Raw genomic sequence first — 12,865 nt, 5'->3', positions numbered from 1 at the left:
ACTTGAAAAACAATCTCATCCACATATATACATACATATATATATATATATATATATATATATATATGGAGAGAGAGAGAGAAATCAAATTAAAATAAGTTACAACATTGCAACAATGTAGTATCAATTCCACGCAAAAACAAATTCTATTATCGGAGTAATTTAAAAAAAAATTATGTCAAAGCTAAATCAACCACACAATCATTATTGCGTACATAGCTTGGTTGAGATATAGAGAAAACAAAATGTTGTTTTTGGTCCTCCCAAAAAAAGTAGTATATAATTTGGAATGTGAAGCCTAGATATCATGGACAGTAGATCCAACAAGCTTTGTTAATACCATAAAAAGTACTTGTAAATTCTTCGTTAATGAATTTTTGGTATCTTTTCTCATGTCTTGTTCTTGTTGTTTTAAATTTTACAAAATTTGATTACACAGAGTGATCATAGAATTTAATCAGAATGAGTTAAAACAACTTTTTTTTTTGGTAAATTATATGTATTTTAACTTTTTTTGGCTATTAAAAAATCTATATTCTAAAAACAAAAGCAAATAAGAATATAATCTATATTCTAAATACAAAAGCAAAAAAGAATATAAAAAAATTGGTTATCCAAAATCAGAATCTTTAATCAATCAAAATAATCAATTGGGAAAAAACCATTAGCAATCTTACTTATACCATAAAAACGTACTTTTTTTTTGAAACAATAAAAACGTACTTATAAATTCTCCATAAATGACTTTTTTGCTATCTTTTCCTGGCGTGTTTTAGCAATTTTAAATCCAAATGGTCATTAGTGTCACTGTGAAAAATTAAGTGCCATTAATATTCCTTTATTTTATTTTATTTTTTAAAAAAGAGGGAATCCTCTTCGTTTAAGGTTTTCTAATTTGTTTCTGAAGGTCAAATATCTCTCTATTTATTACGGACTAGTAGCTATTGCTGCCTCTGAAAACTGTTACCAACCGAAGGGGTTTCTCTCAAGCCAAACCCTGCTCTCGCTTTCTCTCTCTAGGGTTTACTTTCTCCCACTTAGGGTTTTATCCATGTCTCTCAACCTCATGGATCTCTCCAAGAAACGCAAAACGGAAGAGAACGGCGGTTACCCTGCGCCGACTTCCCTCATCGCCGACCCGAATGCAACCCTACCACCTTTCCCGAGCCCGTTATCGCCGGAAGACGTCAGCAAAATCCTCGACCCTTTCACTAAGGAACAACTCCTTCCCATCATCCGTGCTGCCATCGTCCGCCACCCCGATGTCTTGGAAGCCGTGCGTTCTGTCGCCGACTCCGACCCGGCCCAAAGGAAACTCTTCGTTCGCGGTCTCGGTTGGGAAACCAACACCGAGAAGCTCCGTGCTGTTTTCTCAACTTACGGCGAATTGGATGAAGCTATCGTCATCAGCGATAAGAACACCGGGAAGTCGAAGGGGTATGGATTTGTTACCTTTAAGCATATTGATGCTGCTATTTTAGCGCTTAAAGAACCCAATAAGAAAATCGATGGGAGAATTACGGTTACGCAGCTCGCTGCAGCGGGTAATTCAGGGAATTCACAATCAGCTGATGTGTCTTTGAGGAAGATTTATGTTGGCAATATTCCTTTTGAGATATCCTCTGAGAGGCTGTTGAGCCATTTTGCAATGTATGGGGAGATTGAGGAGGGCCCGCTTGGATTTGATAAGCAGACTGGAAAGGTCAAAGGTTTTGCCTTTTTTGTTTATAAGACGGAAGAAGGAGCGAGAGCTTCATTGATGGAGCCAAACAGGGTTATTGATGGGCATGTCGTGGTGTGTAAATTGGCTACTGATAATAAAAAGATGAAGCAGCCCCAAAATGTTGGGCCTGGAGGCGGAATGCCGGGGATGCCGAATGCTGGTCCTGGAGGAATTCCCAGTGATGGGACTTATGGGGTTCATGGTGGTGGATATGGGCCATATGGAGGGTATTCTGGTCCTGGATTGCAGCAGCCGCCACAGCCTCAGCAACAGCCAGGGATGATTCAGGCTCCACAGCTGAATGCTGGGGTTGGCGGGCCTGGGGGTTTTGGGCAAGGGACTGGCTTTGGGGGATATGGGCAGGGTGGTGGACAGTATGGTGGTGGTGGAGGAGCAGGGTCTGGGGAGTATGGTGGTGTTGGTGGATTGAATAACCCTGGTGGTGGGTACAGGATGCCTCCCACCTCAGGTGGGATGCCAACATCTGGAGGGTATGCTGATGGAGGGAATTATGCTTTATCATCAACTTACCCATCACAGATAAACCCGCAAGGAGGAGGACCTAGGGTTCCACCAGGTGGGATGTACCAGGGCATGCCACCGTACTATTGAGGTAACTCTTTGTTATGATATTTCCTTTTAGTTTATTGGTTTCATTTAGTTATTCGTCTTTGCTAAGTGTTTGCTGTTTTCCCTTAGTGTTGTAGTTTGTTATGAAGGATAATCATTGAGCATATGTTTTGTAGTTTTCCTCTGTCTTTGCTTTTCCTCCAGTGTTTGGTGTTGCACTTGTTCCTTTCCTTTTCACGTGTGTTTTGTTCTTTATTTGGTGCTTCTTGTTTTATTGTGTTGCTTCATGCTTCTTGTTGGTTTCTATTCCTCAGCTACATCTTTTAAGCTTTCCTGTTTAACTGATCCCATGGCTTATTATGATTGATTACGGGTCATTTAGATTTGAAATGTGGTACTATCTGGGTCACCTTGAATTCGATCATGTAACGTCTGGACTGGTTTTTTGGGGACTTTTGAGCTTTTCTCCCGTCTTTCTAAGATTTTTCCCCATCTCTTTTTTATGCATGTTTGAGTGATTGCTTGTGCTAGTACTTTTGCATGTATGATGTAACTGTTATTTTATTAGTTCACGAAATACTCCTGCTTTGCCTGTGCTTAGCAGGGCACAACAACTACCCTCCTGCCTTACCTATAGTTGATTGTTTAGGTTGCAAAAGTAAAGCTTGTAGCTGCTTTTGGAATCTCCATGTGGTTGAAGATTAGTGACTTGCATTCCAATTCTTTCTAGGGAATCTAAGTTATTTCTTTCATAACCTTCCGTCATTAGTTTGGACAGCACGTGATATTTTGACTTGTTGAAGAATGAGCTCACTCTATTTTTCAGTTATTATCGGCATGTCTTTGTAGTTTAATTGCAATAAAAAAAATCATCAAATTACTTGTGAAGTAGTTTTGATTTTCATTCTGCTCCACCTTTTTGAGCTTTGAGATTGGTCATTTTATGTGCTGACTGTCTTGCTGTTTGCATGTAGTTTTCCCTTGTTGGAGTCCCATGTCTGGCAAGGTGAGTGAATATGCCTCACATGAAATTATATTTTCTTTGCACAAACAAGCCCTGTACTAAGAAAAACTCATTTTTAATTTGCAAGGGGCCTTTTGTCAACAGCTCATAATAAGGTATAAGCACATTTTTTTGGGGAACGAGATCTAATTTTGAAAGCAGGCATTGGGTTGCTTTTTTTTATATAGCCTTGAGCTTTTCAAAACATAGAGAGTTTTTTAGATTTCAACGATTTTATAAGATTAACTTCTTTAACAATTTCAAAGGAGCTGCTTGTAGTGTATTTTAAGTGTTGAAAATGAGCCTTGAATCTCACCTTTACTTCTGTTGATGTCTTCTCTCTAACCTTTGTGGATATATAAGTTCATTTGCACATGTGCTATGTTTTTTCCTTTTTTTGTAGATTATGTCTGCAAACTTGTTTATGTTGAAATTCTATTAATGGATTGAGTTGATGCATGGGTATCTGTTCAGGTGTTTGAGAGCTTGGGCGCAAATGCTTTATATGGTTGTGGTGATTTCAGTGATTGCGGACAATGATATCTTTGGTTGATAAATGGACTGCTGTACATCTGTTGCTGCTTCACTCTATCTGCTCCTTGTGGAAATGTGGCCATTACTTGATATTTGCTAGAGTTAGGCTAGTTCATGGTTTTACTTGAAGAAGTTGCTGTATTATGTGACTTTACTGGATTGTGGAATGTTTCTTGTAGTAGTGTTCTTCTCTAATATAATTATAGTTGTTACTGGTATTTTTATTGTCTGTTATTGAAATTAAAAAAAAGCTGAGATTTGTGCTTCTTCATATCATTTTATCTTATTCTTTTTCTTTTGTTTTGGTGCTCTTTTTGAACTGTTAAATTTGATATGAAATTGAGTCGTTAATCTGTTATTAATCTGCTTCCCCTTAACACTAAATGCCTAAGTTTTTGTGATGTGGTAGATGTTGGCTTTTGCAACTATGTTGAGATTGCATTTGCCAGTGCTACTTCTTTTCTCTTCCTTGACTACCATTTCCTACTCCATCTGTGAAACAAGTTATTATTAATTGAATACGCATATCTCAGTGTCCTTTCTACACCTAAATTGGATGCGTCAACAGAATGGCTGTTGACTAGGGAGTTAAAACGAAGGTTTAAAATTTCGTCAATAATCGTTGTTTTGACTTGATAGAAAACTTTTGATAAGACTTGTAGCAACATATGATCCAACAGTCCAGCAAATCTTATATATTCCTACCTGCCTGTCACTGTCAATTGGTTTTATTATTGCCCTTCCTCTACCACTTTCCTGACCTTTCCATTGCTGCCATTCCAAAGTCCCCATTCACAACTATCAGCACCTTTCTTTTCTCTCTTGTATTGAGAGCCACTAATACCTCGTCAACCTTGATAGTGGCATCAAGGTATCTGATCCACATAAAAGATCTCAGCTTCCACTAATTTTGCTTCTCTGTCACGCTGCCAGTAAATTTATCCAACCTGCCACATCTTTATTATGTTCTGTTGCGTGTCCTACTACCACCAGCATGTGTTCCATTCTTATATCATTTTCCTTTTGTTATCCTCAGCTGACCACTGGTTTCCATCAACTTGCTCTCATTCTTCATCCCATCTGGTATAACCAACAGTTTGTTTTCCACTCTTATTTTGCAGTCATCTCTAGCTCTGATCTCCTTTTGTTGAGCTTGTATCAGCAGTTCATAATGTTTCTTTGGATCTATTTTAGGAAAATAAGAGGAAGAGAGAGATGGTATAAAGGAGGAATTTAGGAGGTTCTCATTAATCTGCTTTTTGAGTTTTTTTTTTAATTGTGTTTTAATTTTTTAATAACAACCACAATACATTAATTCAACTAGGCTGAAAGGTCACTTGTGTATATCTTTCAATAAGCTCTGCTAATGTCATGATGGTAGGTGGCTGTTTTGTTTGACCTCTTCGTCAAAAGGGTTACATATATTTGGGAAACTAAAAGGGGCTAAATGTAGTACACTGTCTCTAGTATCTTTTTCTTTGGTTATAAATTTTGGTGTTTCTTTCTTACTAGCATTTTGTTAAGATCAGATATAACTATGTGTGACCCTCTTTGCCGAGGAAAATTATGATTTAGTTAAGTGTTTTTTGTTGGATAATACAAAAGGGGCTCCTTCCTGATTAGTTTTTAGAGCAGTGGGAATTGGAAATGTGAAAGTTAGGTGAAGAATGTGTTGTTCTTATACAAATGCACATATTTATGGTGACGTTTTTATTGTGTCTGCATAAGTTCACATGAAGTAGATGAATATTCCTTTGTGACTTGACTTGATGATATCTAATGTGAATTGCTTTGGTGCCACATGCTGTTGGAGCATGCTCGTTTTGACGACTGGTGTTAATAGTTCAAAACCTTATTTTTATTGAGAAAATTTTAATGGATAGATGTCAATCCTGACTTTTTGTTCTTTTACTTTGCATCATTGGCTATGCCTTGCGTATTCAATACATTCTCTAACTCACCTTATCTTCCATAATCTGACTTGTGGCCTTTAATTTGTACTGGATCTGTTAATGAATCTGAATGTTTGCAACATAGGTGTTACTTTGTTTCTTTCGCTTGTGTTTGGCAGTCTTATGTTTTAGTGTGTGAATACTGTGTGATTACGGATGAGAGTCCAGGCATGCTTTATTGCACTGCTCCTTGGATTTTAATGGTCATGTCTTTGAAACAACTACAAGAATGGGGAAGTGTTGATGTTCCTTTTGTAGTTATGCTTGCATCCCCACAGACGAATTCACTTGAACATTTATACGTTGGTAGCTGTGTTTTCTTGGGCCAAGGCTTTATAAGTGGATGTTGTATCTGAGCTCTTTCCATTTTATTTCTAGTTTTTTGATAGATGTGTCTAACAGGGTTGTCAAGGTAGGTCAGACTTAAATCCTTGGTCTGAAAAGTGCCTATGCATGACCAGCTTTACTGAGTGCTAAAGCAATTATAACAGCGTCTTCTGTTGTAATACACTTAGCTGTCTGCTTGTGAACATTTGGAAAGGAACAATGTCCAAGTTTTCTTTAATGTGGATGGGGCCACGCATTTCAATTGTTTGCTTTCCCTCCATGTAATATAGTGAATTCTATTTATATCTGAGTACATTCAAGTTCGAAGCTATACCATACGCAGGCAGAGATGCTTACACCTGAACTCGATGCCTCTGGATATTTCCTATTTTTGGCTGGGGGACTGGTGCCATGAGAGTGTTGGTAGTTTGTGGAGCTACTAGACACCAAAATGCCTGTGGTACCTGCAAACGGAAAACTTGTAATCCTTCCGCCTTGCCAAAATTGTTGCCCGTGCAGCTAATGAATTGAAGCCCGTCACATTCTGACACACTTATGAGCGGGACTCCAGCCATAGATAGAAATGCCTGTGATACCTGCAAAAGGGGAACTTTGTAATCGTTTCTGCCTTTGCCAAAATTGACGCCCCTGCAGCTAATGAATTGAAGCCCGGTCACTTTCGATGAGACTTATGAGCAGGATTCAAGCATAGATAGAAACGTATGGCTGTGGTTCTTGCTCGGTGAAATTTTGATTGCCCTTCAGTTCATAAAAGAACAGTTGTGTTGTAACATTTCAAGTACTACTGTGTACTTGGTCAGTGTAAAAACATCTTGCCATTGACGATTAGATGTATGTGGAAGCAGAAGCTGTATAAGTTGCTCATAGCAGCTTATAGGTTTTAGGCAAAGACTGAATATGTAACTTGTACAAAATCCTCGAGTAAATTATGGAACAAAGTTAGCAATTTGGGAGGAATTGACTACTCGTACTTTTCTTGGCCATTTAGTGTTTTTGCATGTTAAGGATGCATTTTGTAGCAATAGTTCTTTGGGATTCTTTAAGGCCTGACGGTCGTGCAAATTAATTCCTCGACTTGATGTTGTCAACTTGTCCTTCGAGACTGAAGTCACGCTGTGAGAGGTTAGAACCTTCGGCATATGAAATAGTTGCCTCGGAGGTCTCTTCAGTTAGCGGGTTGTTTTACATGATCTCATGATTATAATCCTGTTTTTATTTTTCTGGACACCAAAAGGGCAAAGAACATGTGATACGTATACCCTGCTCATAGCAACAATACGGTGGCAGCAATTTAGTGCTGTGTGAACACTTGCTTGTCCGAGCATGCTGCAATCTAATACTTACAGAAGCATGTGTGAACCAAAGAGGGTATGCTACTTGCCTACTTCCTAATGGTTCGACAAGTTGTACCACTAAGGATGCATCCAGATGAAAATATTACACCCACCCAAAAAATCTGATTACTTGTGATTGTTGTTTGTGTCCATTTGTTCTTAAATTCAATCTGCAAGAAAGACAACTTTTATTTTTCGGAGTTCATTTAAAGCACCTCTTGCGTCTATGCGCTGCTCTGGTGATTCAGCACTGCACCTCAAGGCCAATTCCATGACCGATAATGCACATTGAACCTTTTTGTTTGAATTTTCGTCCGTCACAGTAATTAGGTTGCTATCAATGAAATGGTTTGCTGAATTTTGTAGCGCATCCATCACCCAGTCCTTCAATCCGCAATCTTCGCCAAACATTTCATCAGTTGGCCTCTTTCTTGTAAAGGTTTCCATCAAAAGAATACCAAAGCTGTAGAGATCACACCTTGTGGATACTACACCCTCAAATCCATACTCTACATTAAAAAAAAAAAAAAATCGAAGTCGTATCATCTTTGTCAACCAGAGCAGTTAAGACTTAGGGACATGAACAGAACTACAATAAGAGCAAGAACTTCCAGATTAGGATAGTAAAGGTGCATAAGTCTAAGTTCTATTGGCAGAAGTTTTAGTTACCTGGTGCAATATAGCCAATTGTTGCGAGTGTCTTTGTTTGTGCTGTAATTTCACCTCCACCAAGTAACTTGGAAATTCCAAAGTCGCCCAGGTGACCTGTCATATCCTCATCTAGCAAAACATTGCTAGGCTTTAGATCACAATGCACAACTGGAGATGAATAACCATGATGCAGATAATCCAATGCAGAAGCTACATCGATCATTATATCTAGTCTTTGCAAGAAATCTAAGAAACAGTCGTGAGAATACAACCATTCCTCTAGGCTCCCATTGGGCATATACTCTAAGATTAAAGCTTTGAAATCTGGGTTAGAGCAGCTACTGATGACTTTAACAAGATTTCTGTGCCGAAGATTGCGAAGAACTTCACATTCTGTGTCAAAACTTTTGAATCCTCCTTCTAACTGCAAATTGAAAACCTTTACTGCGAATGGTGCCCCATCCTCCAGAACCCCTTTGTAAACTGAACCATAACCCCCCATTGCAATCAAATTGCTTTCGCTGAAGTCATTAGTTGCCTGCTGGAGTTCACGGTAAGATACCCTTTCATGCATAATCGTGGGGAATAACTCCACTCCAGAGATATTTGCCCTTTTGCTCCTCTTCTTCAAGATAGCCAACAAAATGGTGATGAGGATAATCATCAATGCTGATGGTATCAGAGTGTATACCACTAGACGCAACCTTTTCTTCTTTGATCCACGTCGTGAATGGACGGTGCAAGGAGGGAAGTGCAATGAAGGAGGACCACCACATAATGCTTTGTTTGACATAAAAGATTCATATGTGAAGTTGGCGAAAGAACCATTTAATGGAATCCTTCCCTGTAGCTCATTGAATGACACATTGAAATGTTTTAACTGCAAAAGCGATTCCAATGATGTAGGTATTTCGCCTGTGAGGTTGTTATTAGATAGATCTAATAATTGCAAACTTAACAGGTTGCTGAATGTCTCTGGGATAGGACCTTGTAATTCATTATGTGCCAATGAGAGACTGATCAAGTTCTGGAGACCTCCTAGTGTTGTTGGAATGTTACCTGAAAATTCGTTCTCTGCCAAGGCAATGGCTAATGCAGCCTTCAGATTCCCAACTTCGGGTGGTATATCACCAATGAAAGAGTTTGAGCTGATCTCTAAATATAACAAGTCTTTCAGCCTTCCAAGGCTTGCTGGGAATGTGGAGTTCAGTCTGTTGGAGTGCAAATAAAGTTCTCTTAGAGAAGTTATATTTCCAAAGCAATCTGGCACCTGACCACTGAATTGATTTCTGCTCAACTGTACTATAGCTAAATGCCTCAAAGTGCACAGATGGTTCGGAATGGACCCTGATATTCTGTTATCTTGAAGATCTAATCCTTGAAGATTTGATAACCCTTTGAGTGTATCTGGAAGTGGTCCAGTCAAGCTGTTGTTATCAAGATTCAACAGTAACAGACTGCTAAGGTTACCAATTTCATGTGGAATATTGCCCTTAATTCCACATAATGTTGCATAAAAGTTTTGAAAAGAGCTACTAAAATTGCCTATGGTAGGAGGAAGTTCCCCACTTAAGGGGTTTTCTGATATGCTTAGAACCCTTAAATTCCTGCAATTTGTCAAAGATGTAAGAAAGCTGAATTCTGAAGGAGAATCAGAAGTGAAATGGTTTTGAAGAATACTAAGATACTCAAGGAACCTCAAACTGCCAAGTGATGTAGGAATTGAACCAGTAAATTGGTTCTGTCCGAGTTCCAACTGACTTAATTTTGTAAGATTTGAGATCGAGTCAAGAATAACTCCACTTAGTTTATTAACTCCAAGCAATAACTCTTCAAGGTTCGGCAGCTGTTGGCCTATATTAGGTGGAATACTCCCTGAAAGGTTATTCAGAGTAAATGAGATACTTGTCAAGGTTGACATGTTAAATAAAGATTTGGGAATGGGACCACTTAAGAAATTCGTAGTGAAGTCCAAAGCCTGTAATTTCTGAAGATTGCCAATTTCTGCTGGAACTGGGCCTGCCAAAATTTGAGGATACACAAAAATTAGTTTAAGCAAATGCGGGCTGCAACTGAGTGTTTGTCTCGAGCGTAACTCAGTAATATTCTTCCATGGAGGAAAAAGCCAAAAAGGAGGTCATTATACCATCATGGCAACAACTATGGAACCAGGAACGTTTTCTGCATGATTCAATGCTTATGAAATCGCAAGCATGAAAGGCTAGATATATTGGAAAAAGTATGGCTGATACCCCGCCCCAACAGTTATTATCTCTTTTTGACAATGCATAATACTTGTTTGAGTTAAACTTCAAGAGAAACTATGGACATTGCGAGCTTATATACATTCAGAATGAGTTAATAAAACGCAGCTGACTCTCATGAAGACACGTACCTTCAAACATGTTATATCCACAACTCAATACGCTTAGCATTGTCAAGTTTCCAACCTCTCTTGGTATTTGTCCACTGAAATTATTGATGGACAGTGAGAGAATTTGAAGCTCCGTGCAATTCTTGAATCGTGAATGAATCTGGCCTGATAATAGGTTGCGTGGTAGATAAATTCCTTGAAGCTTTGGAAGCTTAGTGCAAATATTCATGGGAAGAGTACCGCTTAAGCTGTTGTCGCTCAAAGAAATTACTTGCAACGACGAAATATTGAAAAGGTTCCGGGGTATAGACCCCATAAGCTCGTTATTTTGCAAATCTAAGATCTTCAAATTGCCAAGATTACCAATTTCTTCAGCTATAATACCTTCCAATTGATTGTAAGTAATTCTCATGTCCTCCAATTTGGAAGCGTTGAACAGGGAACTTGGAAGAATACCTGTGAAACTGTTATTTGCCAAATATAAGTATTGAAGATTAGGCAGAAAACCAAGCCATGAAGGAACCCCTCCACTGAACTTGTTGAAGCTGAAATTGATATAACTGAGTCTCTGCAGATGTACCAGCTCCTCAGGCAAGTTGCCTTGGAAATCATTGCCACTGATGTCGATTGAATTGAGAAAAGAGAGGTTTGCGACTTGTGGAGGAATGTTACCTTGAAGGCCCAGATGAGAAATGTTCAAGGCCACTACTCTTTGGTGGAGAGACGAGCATTTCACTCCAGTCCAGTTGCACACTGGGATTTGGTTTATCCAGCTTCTTGACAACACATCTGATGGATCAAATGTAACATGGGATTTTAAGGCACGAAGTGCAGATTGGTCAGTTGTGATGTTCTTGGTTCGTGCTATGGAAGTCCTAAGGAGACATAATATTACCACAAGATGAAAAACCAAGCAGGTCCTGTCAATGTTAACTGGCAAGTTGACAACACGTAAGTTTCTAGGACTCATGATATATCTATTATTTGCATATATTTGCGTTTGATGTGAGAAGATATGGAGCAGAATAGAGCATATTGTGGTCGAAATTCATCAGAGATGTGTTTGGATATACCATCAGAGACTCTCTGGCGCCCGCCGCTGCTCTGTTCACAGGAAGAAATCCAAGGGTTGGCCGAAAGACAAAAAAAAAAAAAAAAAGGATGTCGCCAGCAAGTGCTGCCGACAATAGAGCAAAATAATTGAGGTCTCGGGTCGCCAGACTCTCTGGCGACCATGGTCAAACATGGTTGGCCAAGTCTAACCATGGGTCCCATCCAATAAAATAAATAAATAAATAAATAAATAAATAATAAAATAATAAAATAATGATAACGAATAAATAAATAAATAATTAATAATTAATAAATAAAAAGGGAAGCAACTTAAATTTGGCCAAACTATAGTATAAAATTTAGTAAGTGCTTAATAAAAAATTTCTTATATAACTAGTTCATTTTTATAGTGTAGCGTGAATAGAAAAAAAAAAAACTCAAGACCCAATTTAAAGCAATTGTGAGAAGTGAAGGGTTAGTTATTTAAAATTTCACTTAATGGATTAAGTAAGATAAATTCTAAGTTGTTAAACGAAACGCTTAAAATGATAATAATAATAATAATAATAATAATAATAATAATAATAATAATAGTAAATAACAATTAGTAAAACAATGATAGCAGGAATAGTGATAATATGGACATGGAAGGTAATGAATTAAGGATATAAACGGAGATAAAAATATAATACGAGGGAAATAAATTAAGACAATAATAATGATAATAAGTCAATATACATATAGATATCATATATAGGTACATGTATACATAAATAATAATAACACCTGCACGCGCATAGAAATGAAAATAAAGGGAAAACTAATAGTAACTAATATATATATATATATATATATATATATATATATATATGGTAATAAGATTTATTAGTGACGACGAGGGTGATAATAATAATAATGAATAATTATAAATTACAAATAAACATAGTGAGATAGTGGTCAGGATAATAAATATGGTTACGAATAATTATTTTCTTTTAAATTAGGAAGCTTTATCTTTTACTTACTTAGAGGTTGTATACTTATGCATCTATAGGAAATAGCAACTAAAAAGGGAACCTATGCATTTGATAGGTACAGACGTACAGTACAAGGATCTAAGGTAGTTGCACTCGAGCAGCCAAACAGAGGTAGGTGGTACTTACCCTTCTGAGATTTCAAATATGCAAAATGAAATTCTTGTTTTCAATCCTATTTTGTTGTGTTGACTCGAAAGGTGTCTGATTAAATGCTTTACTTGGATATTTATGAAAGTTATATTTTACTATACAAAAAGGACCATGTGACTTATTTGAAATGTTTTGA

General features: G+C 37.7%; 2 protein-coding genes across 6 annotated transcripts; one reads left to right on the top strand and one right to left on the bottom strand.

Moving 5' to 3' along the window:
- The first annotated feature begins 929 nt into the window (after nucleotides 1-929).
- On the top strand, nucleotides 930-7,087 carry LOC113731062 (UBP1-associated protein 2C). Of its 4 annotated transcripts, none has more exons than XM_027256100.2 (3): nucleotides 930-2,336; nucleotides 3,268-3,299; nucleotides 3,771-4,048. In XM_027256100.2, the coding sequence occupies exon 1, from the start codon at nucleotides 1,052-1,054 to the stop codon at nucleotides 2,333-2,335; it is 1,284 nt and encodes a 427-aa protein (XP_027111901.1). In that variant the 5' UTR covers nucleotides 930-1,051; the 3' UTR covers nucleotide 2,336; nucleotides 3,268-3,299; nucleotides 3,771-4,048. The 4 variants fall into 4 exon arrangements, with proteins under 4 accessions (XP_027111901.1, XP_071935161.1, XP_027111902.1 ...); XM_072079060.1 differs by having other exon boundaries at nucleotides 3,385-3,858; XM_027256101.2 differs by lacking the exons at nucleotides 3,268-3,299; nucleotides 3,771-4,048 and adding an exon at nucleotides 6,453-7,087.
- A 277-nt stretch (nucleotides 7,088-7,364) lies between these two features.
- Nucleotides 7,365-11,622, bottom strand: LOC113731060 (uncharacterized). 2 transcript variants are annotated; one of them, XM_027256099.2, is made up of 4 exons: nucleotides 11,162-11,359; nucleotides 10,511-10,953; nucleotides 8,134-10,134; nucleotides 7,365-7,973 (listed from the first exon to the last, which is right to left on the bottom strand). In XM_027256099.2, exons 1-4 carry the CDS (start codon nucleotides 11,218-11,220, stop codon nucleotides 7,630-7,632), a joined length of 2,847 nt encoding a protein of 948 aa, XP_027111900.1. In that variant the 5' UTR covers nucleotides 11,221-11,359; the 3' UTR covers nucleotides 7,365-7,629. The 2 variants fall into 2 exon arrangements, with proteins under 2 accessions (XP_027111900.1, XP_027111899.1); XM_027256098.2 differs by having other exon boundaries at nucleotides 10,511-11,622.
- Between the last annotated feature and the right edge of the window lie 1,243 nt (nucleotides 11,623-12,865).

The sequence above is a fragment of the Coffea arabica genome, chromosome 2e (assembly GCF_036785885.1).
Source record: "Coffea arabica cultivar ET-39 chromosome 2e, Coffea Arabica ET-39 HiFi, whole genome shotgun sequence".
NCBI classification, from domain to species: domain Eukaryota; kingdom Viridiplantae; phylum Streptophyta; class Magnoliopsida; order Gentianales; family Rubiaceae; genus Coffea; species Coffea arabica.
This window is presented reverse-complemented; position numbering and strand designations above follow the sequence as displayed.